General features: G+C 43.4%; 1 protein-coding gene across 2 annotated transcripts in view; it reads left to right on the forward strand.

The window, feature by feature from the left end:
• The window catches only part of scara5 (scavenger receptor class A, member 5 (putative)), a 43,765-nt gene that overhangs the window by 9,927 nt on the left and 16,367 nt on the right, over positions 1-17,471 (forward strand). For both annotated transcript variants that reach the window (XM_027029806.2, XM_027029807.2), the window contains exons 4-6: positions 13,121-13,306; positions 13,590-14,078; positions 17,128-17,208. In XM_027029806.2, the coding sequence (XP_026885607.2) occupies positions 13,121-13,306; positions 13,590-14,078; positions 17,128-17,208 (756 nt within the window). The remainder of the gene's footprint in view (positions 1-13,120; positions 13,307-13,589; positions 14,079-17,127; positions 17,209-17,471) is intronic.

Here is a 17,471-nt window from a genome sequence, read left to right on the forward strand (position 1 = left end):
AATTAAGGGGCGCTGTGGTCTTATGTTTACTGTATGATACTTAGCAATTTTCTTAAGACTGCTGAGTATAGTACACGCTGCAGTTTAGTGCTACACATTGCATGTTAACTTCCAGTAAGTGGATGCTGTGTGTAGTAGAGGTGTGCAGAATAGAGCATTTTACACACTGTACCGCACTTTTGCTTGTTTAAACGGCATTTCTGGTATATAATGCATCATCAGTTTTGATACGGATCTCTCTGTACATTGCAGCGTGATGTAATCTAATATTAATATTTTGCCAATCTGCATAGTCTGCAATGCCACTAATAAATCAGTGCTGTAATTATGCTCTTTCTTGTTGTTCCACTGTTAACACAGTGAGAAAGAGAGAGAGGTAGCTCTAGCCAGGGTTGATGAAATAAGATTTGTATTGGACCAGTTAAGGAGGTAGCATTCTATACACCTCAAATCCTGTCCATCTGGGTAAACAGTTCATCAGAAATCCACTGCTGAGACAGAAAAACAACACAAACACAACATGTCCTTTGTCCAACCGCCTCAGATTCAGGCTCGCTTGGAAGCGTTATCGCTGAGTTTCCATGATTCCCTGCAGAGGTCATGACGCGCCTGCGGGCATTTAAGTGGATGCTTGTGTGTGAACATGGACCCAAAATAACACCTGGACCAGGATCTAAAGTGAACACCGACACACTTTATTACTGTGGCAATGGCTCGATCTGCCGAACTCCAGTCAGGATGAAAGCGCAGGAAGATCAGTTACAAAGTGCTCAGTCTCATCTCTTTAAAACGTTTCCAGGTGACAGGACAGATCGCCTTGGTGGTCCAACTGCATAGATGTCTGCTACTCCCATCCTTGTGCTGAAATTCATGGATGATTGGTTCTTAAAACAACGTACTTACCTTTTTGTTCTATTTTAATGGCAAAGGATACAAACCTCAGAGTCCTAAAGCAAAAGTCCTCCACAGGATTTGGTTCCCACTACAAAAAATAACTGGCTGAAAACTTTTTAAGCATCTTTTTGAACATCAATTGACTAATCTAATTGTTACTAAAATAGCAACGCACTATTGGGTTCTCCAACAGGTCCTCTCACAATCTTCTTTGAACGAACCCAGGCCTGTTCATGAAGGTGAAGCAAATAGGCCCCCCCCCCCATAGGGGTACAATTAAAAAAGGAATCTGAGATGTGTTTACAACACAAAAGACTTGGCTCGCACCGTGGGACGCGTTCAACACAGACTCCATTCAGATGTCCGAATTGCACGCATAAACCTGCGGGCGTCTGCTTGTTCTCCTTGCAAACGCCTAGCTAAACGCGTGTCAGCCAAATTTCTTACATGTACCAGGTCTGGCTGTGGCACTCTTCCGAAAGACAGGAAGAGGTGACTGCACCTTAAACCCCTCGCAAGTTATTATTCTCTCAGGACAGTTCAGATAGATGGTGAATGCATGAGCTGTGTTTGGATTCACACAGGCAAGTCAAGAGGAAGGAAACCTGTCGTTTGGTTCTCATGGAGAGCAGCACGAAGCCCTAGTGTGTGTGTGTGTGTGTGTGTGTGTGTGTGTGTGTGTGTGTGTGTCTGTGTGTGTGTGTGTGTGTGTGTGTGTGTGTGTGTGTGTTTGTGTGTGAGTGTGTGTGTGTTTGTGTGTTTGTGTGTGTGTGTGTGTGTGTGTGTGTGTGTGTGTGTGTGTGTGTGTGTGTGTGTGTATGTATGTGTGTGTGTGTGTGTGTGTGTGTGTGGTGGAGCTGTCCCTACTCTACCCAGACTGCAGACAGAGAAGTCAACCCCCACACCTGCCAGGTCAATGTCTCACTTTGCTGAGTACACATTCAAAATTCGAACCGAGGGCCCCAAAGCCCAATTGGAGTGCTTCTCCAAACAGCAGTTGCTCGGAAACCTCTCGGGGACCCCAGAGTTGGAACGCACAGGCGGGGCCCCCCCTCGTTGTGCGCTTGAAGCCAGGGACAAGTCTCTTTAATGGCTGTTTGCACCCCATCGAGGCTTCATTGTCCTGAGCTCATTAGGACAGGGCTGCTCTCACAGCCCAGCAGGAGATGCCGCACCAAGAAATGCACAGCCAAAAGTCAACAGCAGCCAGCACACTCACACATTTAGAGGCGGAGTTAAAGGCCATGCTAATTATCATCCCAGTGCTAATTGGTCTTGACCTTCATGTTGTTTCTCCCACTGCTGGGTAATGAACTGGCGTCCAATTCAACCACCCTCATGGCAAGAAATGTATGAGCTGTTACGTGCTGCAAAGTGAACCTGCTTCAAAACGCAAATCGTCAAAATATACATCACATTATTTCAAAATCTGATTTTAACATTAAATGATTAAAAACAACGCACATTGTCTCAAGGCCAAAACCAGCTAAATTTGAGTGTTCCACAAGAGTAGAAGCTAGTGCCTCTTAACTTTGCCATTCCTTCAGATGCATCTAGTCACAGATGAATAGCCAGATTCAGTAGTGAAGTCAGGTTCTTAAGGGAATTGCTCGCTGCAGGAGGGAACAACTACAGACAGCCTGTTCCAAAGGAGAAGTGAGTCGCTTAACTGGGTCTTTGAATGTTTTATTTTCTGTTTTGTGACATTAGTTAAGCACAATTAAGAACTGATTTAAAATAAAGCAGTGCAGACTATGTAAATGGGAAGGAGCATTTTAGTGTCCCGGTCACCCAAGGGTTATCCAGCATTGAAATTACATTATTCTCAAAACTCACCATGAGTAGACGTGACCAACATGGAAGAACAGGAGTATCTGAAACATTCAAACACTCTTTCAAGAAACACATCACCAACAAACTAAACATATTTTCTCAAATCATTACTTATTCAAAATCAGAGAGCACCTCTCCAAGCTGTCTGCCTTCTGAGTAAAGGTTAGACATAGATAGTATTTTATTTGTTTATTTATATGGTTTTGTCTGGGCAGTAGGCCATATACGTCAACCGTACTTCCGCGCCTCAGTGTGTGAGTGTGTGCATCAGTCATGTGTGGAAGCAGTTTCCCAGGACTCTTTGGATCTGCCTTTTACCTCACGTGTTGTGTGGAGTCATTTCGAATTGTTATTCCATCCTTTAACATTTTTTTCAATCATTTGTCTGACAGACACTTCTGGTAAATTAAACTGATGTGATTTAGCATAACATCTTGTGCAGGAAATAGTTTTACAGTGTCTGCATATATCACACCAGAGCTTAAGCAGAAGAAGTGGAACAAAGTAAATAGGTTGAAGTAATTGAATACACAAATGACATCAACATCATGGGACTGAAGTATTCCACTATTCTCAAGTGGACAAACAGGTGTCTCTCCACCTCCAGCATCAACTCAGCACCCTACATGGGGCTCCTTATCCCTAACCAGTCATTTCGCAGCATGCAACCCTTTCAGCCAACCACGTCTCAGTATGGAGCCTCAATAGCAAATCCCGTCTCTGTGTGGGGTCAGCTTTGATCTCTCTGTGGAAAGCGTTAGTCCCCTCCCCTCACACAGAGCTAGCCAGATATTTTACAAGCATTCCTGCTTGCTAACTCTGTCTGTGTGTGCAATTTTCAAAATTTCAATTTTTTTTGACATCCCAGAAGCGAAATGTTGTCCGCGTGTCCCTCTGTAGCTCCAGGATGATACATCCTGTTCATCTCACATTGTTTAGTGTCTCAGGGAGAGAAAAATACAATCCCCTGCTGTCTGGGAACGCGCCTACATCGCTGGTGTAGAATTATGCACTCAATCCCTTAAGGTCATAGACACATATACCTAAAGGGTGGATAAAGGTTAGTCAGGAAACAGGAAATTAAACTTGGCCAACGTGGTATTTGTCCCAAGCAGACAGACATGGAAGTCCTTTAGCATGTGTCTAAACTAAAGGTCACTCTTCCCTGATGCCAAAGAGAGACTTTATTCTTTGTCCACCTAAACTGATCCAAAAGCCAAATCAGTCTCAAATGGCCCTGCGACATTTTGCCAACTGCTTCCAGACACCCAAATGGTGGAACCAGATGTCATGGAGGTAAATGGCCCTCTGTTTGTGGTAGTGGAGTTTGGGGTTGCCATCTCAACCCTGCGTCTTTGATGTTCGGCCACCAGAAACAGGGGGAAAAAAAAAAGAACATAGCGCCCTCGTGAGAAGGAAAGACACAAAACTGGAGAGCCAAAATGTTCAGCTAATTCTGCAGGGTAGCCTCCTAAGCTCACCCCGTGCCAAGATGAAATTATACAAATCTTGGCTGAAACACACCACAACTTGTGCTCAGTGTTTTGAAACAGGCATTCAGTGCAATAATGAGTCCACATGACATCAGATTCCAGCGCTAGATTGGATTAGTACTGACCGGGCGGGTATTAGTGCTGACCGGGCGGGTATTAGTGCTGACCGGGCGGGTATTAGTACTGACCGGGCGGGTATTAGTGCTGACCGGGCGGGTATTAGTACTGACCGGGCGGGTATTAGTACTGACCGGGCGGGTATTAGTGCTGACTGGGCGGGTATTAGTACTGACCGGGCGGGTATTAGTACTGACCGGGCAGGTATTAGTACTGACCGGGCGGGTATTAGTGCTGACTGGGCGGGTATTAGTACTGACTGGGCGGGTATTAGTACTGACCGGGCGGGTATTAGTGCTGACTGGGCGGGTATTAGTACTGACCGGGCGGGTATTAGTACTGACCGGGCGGGTATTAGTGCTGACCGGGCGGGTATTAGTACTGACCGGGCGGGTATTAGTACTGACCGGGCGGGTATTAGTGCTGACTGGGCGGGTCCTTTTTGTCTTTGTCTCTGGATTGAGAGACACCATCAAAAAGCTCAATGATTGGTGATGTACGGAAAGTTGATGCAGAATATCAAGTCAAGTGTCCTCAGGAGGAATGGAAGACAACGCAATAATGCTCTCGCACGATCAGCATCGATGCATTAGCAACTAGCCACTGACATTTAACCCGGTTAAATATAATTTTCTGCCAAAGCATTAGTTATTTTGATTAGATTGGTGGTTAGGAATGTCTTGCTTTCTTGCCCCATTTAACCTTAGCCTCTGTGCCTGTGTTGATACTCTTCATAACATATGTCACCATGCTCTTATATTTCTGCCAGTCTCTTACAATTAGTTACTCAAATGGAAGCAAAGGGTGTACCATTATTTACGGACAGATGGATGAATTAGATTATCATCTTTGTAATCCATAAAGACACTTAAAGTGTTTGGAGGATAATGATAAATATGCATCAGTTTCCTCCAACTTTATAGGATAGTTGACTACACATAGCTATGGAGTCCTGGAATATAAAACAATGGAAATCCTTCTTTGTCCAGGACCAAGTTGAATAGTCAGTAAATCATGTGTGGTGAGGACTGATTGATGAGGTTTCAGGGTTTATAGCCAATGTTTAATGTGGCCACAAAGCATCATGTGTATTTGCAGCTGTATGTCAGAGGTGTCAAATGGAGGTCCAGGAGGGCAATAGTTCTCTCGTTTTCTCTGTTCTCAGACATATCCTGCCAAAAAGGCAGCACTGGATCATTAACAGACAATTATGCAATTAGCTGAACTACAAAGTACAATGGCCCTCAAGGACTGGTGCTGAATCCAGTGTTGTTTGTTAAACAATCAAGCAAAAGTAAAGAACCCTGTCATCCTTTTTTTGGACAGTCAGCTTAAGACAAGGCCTCTGGATCCAGTGGGATGCTTCCATCCAGTGCTGGCTGGGCACACTCCTAGCAGACTCAGAGACCAGCAAGCCTGGTTTAACATGTTCTATCAAACTTGGTATCTTTGGGTTAAGCATCAGGATTCCTAGCAAATCAGAGGCCATAACATATATGTTTATAAATGTACCACTAGATGTCCTGGACACATCATGCAAATAGCTATTACATCTCACAAAGTCAAATGAGGTCTTTCAATTAGGAGACCGCTAATAAGCAAAAATGACAAGTGTTTGTGTATAACTGCAAACTAGGGCACATTCCTGGCACAAGCATACAATCCCTGTGAGGTAAAAACAAGCAAAATTGCATATGGCTTGTAAACTAGTGTAATACCAGTCACATTACCCATCTTTTTGAGATGACAGAGTTGGTGTTATCATGCTCACTATCACAGCCATAACACTTTTTAGCTTTAATAATATGCAAGACCCAGCAAATGTATTTGGACAAACAAATATGTAAAAACCCTACAAAGATAGTAATACAAGAACATGTGTGTATGTGCGGGCGTGCGGGTGAGTGTGTGGGTGTGTGGGTAAACATCACAATGACAACAGCCTACATATGTTTGACCTTCAGTTTATGATCTCAATCCAAACCAATACTTGTCAACAGAACATGTCATTTCTTTGATATATCCACCAATGTGTCCTGTGTGAAAAAGAATCTGACAGTCTGACATGAACACATATCAATACATACCAAAACCACTCTGAGACCGAGCTGCTGTGACTATGTAATTAATCCCTGTGTTTACAGTCACCAGAGGGGAGAGAGGCAGGACTAAAATGACAGAGGAGAAAGATCAAGGTCCATGGGAAACCTTGCGTCAGTTCCACACTATCGAGAAAGCCACTTCATGGTCCAGCTCTCATTGAAGCACAGAAGGACAGCAAAGCGAATCCATTCTGCTCGCCTTATTCCTGCAGTAAGCATGAACTATGAGAGGAAAGCTCACTGAAAGATCCTTTGAATAGCACGAAGGGAGCCAGGCGTGTCACAGCTCAGTTAAGGCTGGAACTGCGAATGGAGTGATTGGGTCATCCTGACATTCGGATGCCCAGCATGCTGTGACTTTGTCTCCTGATGCAGGAATTGTTTGTGCATCAGTACCTTTTAACAGACAGTATGTCTTACTTGAGTAAATACTTCCACAAAGTATGCAGAAACATGCTTTGAGTGAAAGCAAAAATGGGCTTTGAACAATGAGCTTCAAGCAACAGCTTCATTTTGCCCCATTTAGCATGCGGCCTTGTTTGCATCTGCTTGTTTACTGAGTTGAACATGTGTTTCTTATACAGCATTTGTGTGTGTGTGTGTGTGTGTGTGTGTGTGTGTGTGTGTGTGTGTGTGTGTGTTTGCATGGACCTAAAATACTTAGCATAATACATATTTAGCCTGCCAACTGCACTTTTCTAGTGTGTGTGTGTGTGTGTGTGTGTGTGTGTGTGTGTGTTTTAAATTATTCTCTCTTTCAGAAACAGATGAGAATTATGGAATGTTTTGGTCTGTGTTACTCAGTGCTGGCGTCTGTTGAAGGATTTAATGATGGGTCATTTACCGGGCTGTTAAAGATTATTCCGGGTCTGCACAACTAAAGCCATCATCAGCTAAGGAGTCTGAGCAAACAGAACACACACTCACAGCTCCTAATACTTAACTATGGAATGGCTCCGATTGTATGGATAGCCCTTTTCATGCTTTGGTGGGATGTCACAGACAGCTCAGGAATGCATTTCCAGGATTTCACTCCAGTTCAGCCGGCTCCATGCCTAGTGGGCGATACTGTCAGCGGTGAATACCGGTGCAGCTGTTCAAGGGTAAACATCGCCCCCCTCCTTCTGAACACCCCGCTGTACACGCTGTGTTGGCCACTGATGAAATCACTCACTTATTCATTCATAAAAATAAGAAGAAGAAGAAGAAGAAGAACAACAACAACAAAGGATTAGATAAACCTTTAAAAATACAACAGCGGGAAGTGTTCTTAGGGGGCCATGCACCCATGTGAGTTTGTTGGGATCAGGCTACACAGGAACAGAACACTTAGAAGCTTTCCATGCTCTGTTTAAAGTGCTTGTTTGAACAAAGGGATGAAATTCTGAACTCAGGAAGCTGCTTGGTTCACTGGCTGGCAAAACCAAACATGAGTGGTATAAAGTAAGAACCAAAACCCACACAGGATTTTCCATGTTGTGGTGTTGCACACATGGAGAAACCCTTTCCCTTTCAAAGGCTACATATTAACCAGTGACTCCCACCAGCCGCTGTGACAATATAGGCAGCAGACAACTGTGAAGCGATGCCTGAATCCCTCCTGACTGGAATTGACCCAGCAAAGGTGTACAGGTGTTAGAAATGGCTTGCCAAAGGCTTTAGATGTCAGTCCAATGCCAGTCTAGCTGCTTTCATGTAAATCAGGGCATGTTACTCAAACGGGGTATCATGCAAAAGCTTTCATCAGCTAAGCAGCCTTGATTTCGTTGATTTTACACAAAACAGCATTCATTGCACTTATCATGCTTTTGAAGGAATTCCTTGAGTGCTGTGGTACGAGGAACTTACCAATGATGAGGAGAGAGAGGGAACGTGCTACTGGGATGAGGAGAGAGAGAACGTGTTCCTGGGATAAGGAAAGAGAGAATGTGTTACTGAGATGAGAGAGAGAACATGTTACTGGGATGAGAAGAGAGAGAATGTGTTACTGAGATGAGAGAGAGTACATGTTACTGGGATGAGAAGAGAGAGAATGTGTTACTGAGATGAGAGAGAACGTGTTACTGGGATGAGAAGAGAGAGAGAATGTGTTACTGAGATCAGAGAGAGAACGTGTTACTGGGATGAGAAGAGAGAGAATGTGTTACTGAGATGAGAGAGAACGTGTTACTGGGATGAGAAGAGAGAGAGAATGTGTTACTGAGATCAGAGAGAGAACGTGTTACTGGGATGAGAAGAGAGAGAATGTGTTACTGAGATGAGAGAGAGAATGTGTTACTGGAATGAGAAGAGAGAGAGAATGTGTTACTGAGATCAGAGAGAGAACGTGTTACTGGGATGAGAAGAGAGAGAATGTGTTACTGAGATGAGAGAGAACGTGTTACTGGGATGAGAAGAGAGAGAGAATGTGTTACTGAGATCAGAGAGAGAACGTGTTACTGGGATGAGAAGAGAGAGAATGTGTTACTGAGATGAGAGAGAGAATGTGTTACTGGAATGAGAAGAGAGAGAGAATGTGTTACTGAGATCAGAGAGAGAACGTGTTACTGGGATGAGAAGAGAGAGAATGTGTTACTGAGATGAGAGAGAGAATGTGTTACTGGGATGAGAAGAGAGAGAATGTGTTACTGAGATGAGAGAGAGAACGTGTTACTGGGATGAGAAGAGAGAGAATGTGTTACTGAGTTGAGAGAGAGAACGTGTTACTGGGATGAGAAGAGAGAGAATGTGTTACTGAGATGAGAGAGAGAACGTGTTACTGGGATGAGAAGAGAGAGAATGTGTTACTGAGTTGAGAGAGAGAACGTGTTACTGGGATGAGAAGAGAGAGAATGTGTTACTGAGTTGAGAGAGAGAACGTGTTACTGGGATGAGAAGAGAGAGAATGTGTTACCTGCTCTGCACAGTTTCTGCTTTTCCCTGCTCCAACTTGCTTGATCCTTATAAAGGTATTGCTAATTAGCTGATGAACTGGATCAATCCTGCTAAATCAGTAAAGCCTGAAAGTGTGTAGTGTGGCTCCAGGACAGGAGCTGAAACTGTGCTGAAGAACGGCAAACACATTTGCCTTTACAGCACTTGGGAGGCGCTCTTATCCAGAATGGCTTGCCTATATTTATCCTATCCTGTGCATGTGCTTTCTGGGAATCAAATCCATTACCTAGGTGTTGCTAGTGCCTTGACCTTGACCATGACCTTGGTGCTGCTAGTACCTTGTTCTACCTGCTCAAAAACCAGAGAAACCGCCCTATAGAGGAAGACAGCAGTAACTGAGATATGAGGAGACAACATAACAGATAGCTGCAGAGAGAGAGAGAGATTAATAAAAAAAATGGTTATCTTCCAAACAAAAGGGAGAACTGACTTGGTCTCAGTTCGGACAGAGAGATGTTTGAGAACGAATGACTCACAGCAGGCTTGTGTTTTCCTCTCCCACATGGAGCATGTGTGCTGCATTAGCTGGCACCCACAGGAGACAGCCCCCCTCCCTCCCTCTCTCTCTCTCTCTCTCTCTCTCTCTCCATCTCTCTCATCTGTATGATCTTGGTGAAGAAAATATGCAATCACATGTCTTATGCAGTGGTGGTCCAGGACAGAGTGCAGGCACGCACACACACACACACACACACACAAACACACACACACACACACACTCACACACTCACTCACACACACTCACTCACACACACACAAACACACAAACACACACACACACACACTCACTATCGGGACCAATAAACAAACAAAAAAAACACATAGGAATCAGCTAGAAGCTGGATGGACAGATGGACAGCAAGATAACAACCGGATCATTCATCTCATTCTCTTCAGATAGACTGAGAGAGAGAGAGAGAGAGAGAGAGAGAGAGAGAGAGAGAGAGAGAGAGGACTCACAGCTGACACGCATCTGGATTCCCACTGCCCCCTGGATGTGACGAGACTAAAAGTCTCACAATCTGCACATCACAAACAAAAAAATCCCATTATGGCATGCAAAATCTCTCACTCTCATGCAAGCACATACAAACAAGTCTGAACTATAAGTTCAGAAACACTGCACTGTTGTAAACTATACAGAACAGCACCTATTACCTACCATACCCATGTTTTGGGAAGGAATTAGAATATATAAACATTTGTTTTAACATTGTTCCCAATGGTAACATCTGAAAATATGCTTTTTTTTTTTTCAAATTAAGCTGTTTTGATCTTTTCATTCTTTGAAGAGTTGTGCAACATTTGGCAGAGCTATCATGATTTCGCTCAAGATAACATAGTGATTGCACCTTTAAATTAAGCATCTATCCGAATAATAACTATATGTCTCAGCAAAATTACTAAATGACCTCATTTGCAAGGAATCAGGGGGCATCTGCTATACAGTACTCATCCTGGGTGTCTGTGGTGATATAGAAACCATGTAAACAGTAAGCCTGTACAAGGTTAATGCACAGTAGTGTGTTTTCCAGAATGTTTTCCTTGTCTAATAGGGGCTGTGTGATTGCTTAGTTAAGGAGAGAAGGCCTTTTTCATCAATGTATTTTTTTTCTCAGCCGAATCCCAGAATTCCTGAGCAGTATAAGCAGTATAGTTTAATTTACTCCACTGGGATTATGTACATCTGTTACATCTCCCATGGTGGTTTTGGCATAAGGGTATGCCAGTTTTTGTCACACAACAAATTAAAACTGCATAACCCTTAACCTCTGATTAATTACAACTAGCCTCATAAGCGCAGATGCTGTTCAAGTTATCCTAGTCAGCCTCACTTTCCCACACTGTTGCAAAATACAACATAAAATGAACAGAACAAACATTTCCAGGTTTTCTGCCTGTGGGTGATTCAGTTGTGATTTTATAAGTGCTGTTTTGAAGCAACTTTTCAAGGAGTAGTTATAGAAATAAATGGAAACATTTATTACAATTGCCTGCTGGCCAACATAAGAATGTCATGACTCTAATTATTTGCCTTGTACTGTGCATGCTGGCTAATCTCAATTTGACAAAAATCTAACCTTAAATTGACAAGTATGCGCAAACAACGTGATCAGATGTCTTTTTCTTCCTGAGCCATTCTGATTTGCCGTTAGCCAGCGATGGCTGTATCAGCAAAGACAGCGTAAGACATGGATCCAAGATAACAGATGTGTCAAAGCATCAAACCTCACTGGGAACTCATACTGCCTCTTTTCAGCCACAATGTGAGGGCTTTGCCAAGGAGCGCCTTTCTCCAGCGAACAATGCGCCCTCGTCTAACGTAGCCGCACAACCGCATGATCCTGTCACCACCACTTTCCCCTGCGAACCTTCCCAGTGATCGGGTGTTCCTTGGGACAGCTTTCCCTGGCTCCAAGTGACACTTTTCCTAACTTCTAGAAAATGACGTGGACACTGGCAGATTAAATCCGTGAGTGCCTGTTTGTAAAAAAATCAAAACACGACAGATTGTTTTGGCAGGGCCTTCCCTTCTCCCTCTCTGTGCCTCTCATGGGTACCTGCGAACACAGCAGTGGAAACTCATGTCTAGTGTTGGGGTGGGGCCCAAAAGCACTCTTAATTACCGGCTGATAAAAAACATATGTCTCACTTTACTTTTTTACCTCATGCAGATATTTTCATCTTTAATTCAGAAATGCACCATGAAAACCACAATATTGACATCACTCTCTCAAGATGACTGCCTTACAAGCAGAGAGAGAGCAAGAGAGAGAGAGAAAAGAAATCAAGCGGAGTGGAGCTATTTCTTTAACTTAGCTTCCATGTCTTACTATTAGAAACTGTGAGAAATTACAACGGAGTTTGACAGTGGAGTCTCAGAAGAATGGGCCAATCTTACATCACCTCAACAGAGAGATTTTTAAGTTGCAAAATTTGGCTTTTGGGCCAAGATCTGTCTGTTACTAAGAAACCCTGGCTCAACAAAGCATACATTTGATTGGCTTTTTCTTTCTGGTACTTAAGGATTTCTGATTCTCTCCAAAGTCCCTTTGCTTTCCTTGAACAATTCCTGGTAGGGCACTATTTTAACATGACACCTGAAGCATGTTGTAAAGTCTGTGAGATTGATTGGTACTCAAAAAACAGACAAGAAACACTAAAATCATATTGTTGCACATGTGCGCTAAACCTTACATGAGTTCTTTAGGGCTAAGCAAAATGAAGTATCCATTGGGATTAAATCAGTTTGGCTAGAAGCTGAATTATTCTCTCATGTCACATGCAAATTAAGTTTATACTTCATGAAAAGATCACTGTGAACTAACTGTGATCATTATGTCAGTATCAGTGATTGATATTTTTAGTTCCCGTGGCTCTTTGTGAAACTGTTTCAAGTTTGTAAACTATTGATTTACAAACAAACTTCCTGACGCACCCATGCTAAGGTTCAAAAGAGTAGTATAATCCCATGGCAACCTTAAGTTTTAGTAACTCCCACTGCTTTCTCACTACAGCAAAGAATTTGGGAATCTTTCCCCATCTCAGAAGCAATGATCTGATCGAGCTGCTTTCAGAAGCCAAAGGATTACTGCATATCGCACCTGTTAGTTTAATTTAGTTTGAAAGTGAACATGTGTTTTTCTACTTCCCTTTCACTTTCTTGGTCACAAATTTGATTCATAATTGATTCCAAAGCTGATTTCTGATTGGCGAGCTTCATATTTTGTGCTCTTCCCCCTTCAGTGTCCAGGACCCAGCTCTCCTCTGAGAAGCAAGAAGCCCTGCTCGAGAACGTGACCAGAATTGGTGACCGCACTGATGCCCTCCAGAAATTCCTGGGCCAGCTCTCGTCCCAGAGTGACCTCCTGGAGAACATCTGGAAGCTGGAGAGCCTCTTCCACAATCACAGTGAGGAGCTGCAGCAGTTGGGTACGACCGGGGAGCAAAACACAAACGTCGAACAAAGCAGCATCCCTGCGGCTTCATGTTTAGCAGTGCACTTATGGCATTGAATGAGCTCATCTGCTAATTATCAAGCCTTTAATGAATTGATGTCATAGATCTTCCCCACCAATCAGTGAGCCTATTTCCTCTGCCCTGCAAATGTTTATTTAAATTAAAAAAACTTGTGGCTGAAATTCTTACGGCATTTTTCCAGAAATCTGCGTATTGTTCCATCGCTGTGATCTCTTAAGATGCCCCACTCTTCCAGGACACCTGGTGCAGGGCCTAGAGCGGGATGTGCGGGACCTTCAGGCTTTCACCGAGCACACGACGGGCTCCATGGCACAGATGGAGGAGCACCTGGGCACAGTGGTCTTGTCCAGCCAGAGCAACAGCAGCCGCCTGGGGGCGGAGCTATCTCAGGCCGCCGCCTCCATCCGCAGCCAGGACTCCACTCTGCAGGAGACAGCAAACCAACTGGAGGTGCTGCGGGACCGGCTGGAGGAGGTCGGCGGGGTTGTGGGCTCCATCAACCGTTCATTGGGCGGCGACGTGGGCATGCAGCGAGTGGAGGTAGAGCAGCTGTGGCTCAGGCTGGGCAATGTGACGCAGGACGCCGTGAGCACAAGGATTGCTCAGGTGCACCTGGAGGAGCAGATGAGGAACGAGATCGAGATTCTCAATGTCATCACCGAGGACCTGAGACTCAAAGACTGGGAGCACTCCATGGCCCTGAAGAACCTCACTATCATACAGGGTAAGGACAAACAAAAGCAGAGAAGCATACAGTGAATACAGGTTCTCAACATTACTAATCCTTACCAAAGTATTACTCTTTCTTCAGCATAGAGGTTTATTATAGTAAAGGGTCATTTAAAAATATGGATTACTGATTGCTTAAGTAATAAGTACTTAAGCTTTAAAGTAAATCTATAAAATTTAATTAGACCAATAGTTCTGTATTAGTTAATAAATTAGTTTTAGTTATACGTTTAGTGTAGTGAGGATTAATTAATGAATTAATTAATTTGATTAATAACTGACTAGTAAGTTAAGCCTCAATTAATCAGTATTACCAAGAAAGCTTTACTTCCCAAATATCTGATTATAGCTAATATATAGAAATATTAGTTACATTCATGGCATTTAGCTGATGCTTTTATCGAAAACAACTCACAATTATGACTGAGTACAACTTGAGCGTCTTGCTGAGGGGCCCACCAGTGGCAACTTGGCAGTGTTGGGGCTTAAACTAGCAACCTTCTGATTATAAATCAAGTATCTTAACCACTGAGCCACCACTGATCATTTAAGAACAGTTCAAAATCATTCTTAAATGTTCTGCTAAATACCAAAATTAAAAACTATAGATGCGTTAAATGATTTTGGAGAATGAAAAGTGTTCTAAATGTACTTCAGTTAGTATGTATTTCTGCTCCAAATACTATTCAGAGGTTTTGTTTTGGTTATGAAACAGACTGTTCTTGATCGCCAGCGCCTTTGTGTGAATCTTGTGATCAGAATGTCGCATTGGAAGGAGGAATAAGCAAAGTATTCTGCATCGGACTGATTCTGATTCATTGTCTGATTCATTGGGGGGGGGGGGGGGGTTGGAGCTGAAAAGATTCACGGTGGACTTTTGAAGCAATTTCATACCTAAAGCATCTGCTATCTCATCCGTTCCAGATGTCAGTGCTTTGCTGTGAGATTGTAATGGGGCTTTTGCCACTGGACCAGCCCTGCTCTGTGGTGCAAAGCCAGCTGTGGCACCCCAAACTCTTCCTGATGGGATGGCCAGTGCTTACATTTCACAGGGTTCTGCCCTTGCAGTCTGCCACAGGCTGGAACTACATCCATGGGAATTTTTATTTCGAATTCTTATCGGGATGAAACATAAATATGAAACCTGGGGATACTTTGGGCCAACACACAGAAACATGCAAATCACTGAACCGTGTGATTAGTAGTAATAGCATCCAGAGGGATGTGTTTGTGCGAGCGCACTCCAGAGTCTTGCCAGAAGCACTTCAGTGCCGTGTTTATTACACTCCAGCTGTATTTGTGTTTGTGTAACAAATAAAGAGAATATTCTTTGCCTCGTCAGTATCAGAGACAGTTTCTGGGCCGAAGGCCAGACTGCTGGCTTTGGTTGACCATTGTCTGGCAGGTGTTATTAGATCTTCAAAAAATGTCCAGGGATTTTTAATGATCATCAACGCATCAGAAATCACACGTGTCCAGGAAAAGGTCAGCAGGTGCAGGCCCTTCACGCACACCACGTCATTAGTGTTATCTGTTATCTTTTGCACATAATTCCATATTTATTGCCATTAAATTATGTCATTTACTGAAAACACTATCATGTTCCTGCGATTTTTACAAGAATGATGTTAGTGGAGAGTTCTGCATATTAATGCGATAATCCACATCTTACACACTTTTCATTTTCTATTCCAGGATGTGGCAGTTGGCCTGACATCATAAAGCATTTCATTCTTGGCCAGTATTGCCCAAAAAATCCCTCCTCGATATTCAGTGCAGGAGAGAGAGAGAGTAAGGTGAAACCTAGTCAGAGCCCTAGCCAAGCAAAACACAAGTGGAGGGTCCACCACCCAGCCTGTGCTTTCCAGCTCTGCTGCAGCTCCACATGGGGACGTTGGGTACATCTGAACATTCTCCTGGGTGCTACTCCTAAAATCAGCCATTACGAGACAAACCACAGAAACTACGTTCATGTAAGCAGCAAATGGGACCTTCCAACAATGGCCCCGTAAGCGTGCTTGACGGCACTGTGGTTGGCTCTGGTGGAGGGTAAGGGATTGATGACTCCAGGGGTCAGATGGAGGAAAAGGGTCAGAAAGCAAACCTCTGTGTCTCTCTCATGGAAGAGGAGCTTCATTAGCTGTTCATAACAGGAATGAGCATTTATACCTGGCTCCTTAAAAGACCCCTCTTGGAGACCCAGCTCTGAATGTCACACTGATTTGGCCTTCCTTATGCGTGCTGTATCTTGAGGAAGATGAAACTCTCTCATCTCTGGTGGGCTTGAGTGGTTGAGTAAATGTGTTGTTCATCACCCACAGTGCAGTTCAGCAAAAAGAGGAGAACCCGACACTCAAAGCCAAGAGAAACAAAACACTGGCAGATGACAGTACCTTAGCCTGCAAGGGCAGTTTGCAGGACATCTCTTCTGATCTGAAACTGTAGCTGTGTGGTCTGGTGTTATTACTGCTTGAAGACACAGATTGTGAATTTACTGCAGTGATGAGACCTGAGTGATTTAAATTGATCAGATGTTTACATATTTCTATAAAGTTTGGCAGTGCAGTTGGAGCTTGAGGGAATGCTCTGTTATGAATCAGAGTGATTTTGAAAGATTAGCTGTGAGAGCCAGCTTTATTTCTTGAGTATATTTTTTTGAGCATATGATGAACATTTTCCTTTAGTTTCTTTAGGACTTAGGGGTTTTTACCCCATTTGTAACTCTTTCTCTTTAGTTTGAATGCTGCAAGTAATATTTAAATGAATCTGAACTGAAACAAACAGATTTTTAAAAGAATAACTTAACAAACATGAATACCAGTGCAAATTATCCATATGAGAAGAAGTCAGCTGTATATCGATACCTTGATGCTAACTGCTCTGCAAAGACTCCCAATCATTGTTAACTAGCTTTGCTAACATTTGGAGCTGAACAGTCATTTGAATATTGACTTATTCTCTCCGGTTTGTTTATACTTCTGGGTTTCACTTTGTTGGCTTTTTCTTTCCTTTAATTAACACATTTTTTCTTCTCTTTTTTTCAGGTCCCCCTGGACCAAAAGGTGAGAAGGGGGACCCGGGGCCTTTAGGTCCATTCGGACTGCCTGGCCTGACAGGCCTAAGAGGTAAAATACCACACACACACACACACACACACACACATTAAACACACACACACACACACATTAAACACCCAGCACTGCTGTCAGCTGCATTTAGTGATGCATAGATACCATACTGATGATCCCTGCACATCCCTTCACATCACTCTTGGAGAGGAGACTCCCATCAGTGTGGGATGACTTGATACTCGTGTTTTCCAAGGTTATGTAGCACTGCCTAGGGCTCAGCCACACATTCTACATGTGTAGAAAAACACATGCTTTTA

The sequence above is a fragment of the Electrophorus electricus genome, chromosome 8, assembly GCF_013358815.1.
Source record: "Electrophorus electricus isolate fEleEle1 chromosome 8, fEleEle1.pri, whole genome shotgun sequence".
In the NCBI taxonomy this organism is placed as follows: Eukaryota; Metazoa; Chordata; class Actinopteri; order Gymnotiformes; family Gymnotidae; genus Electrophorus; species Electrophorus electricus.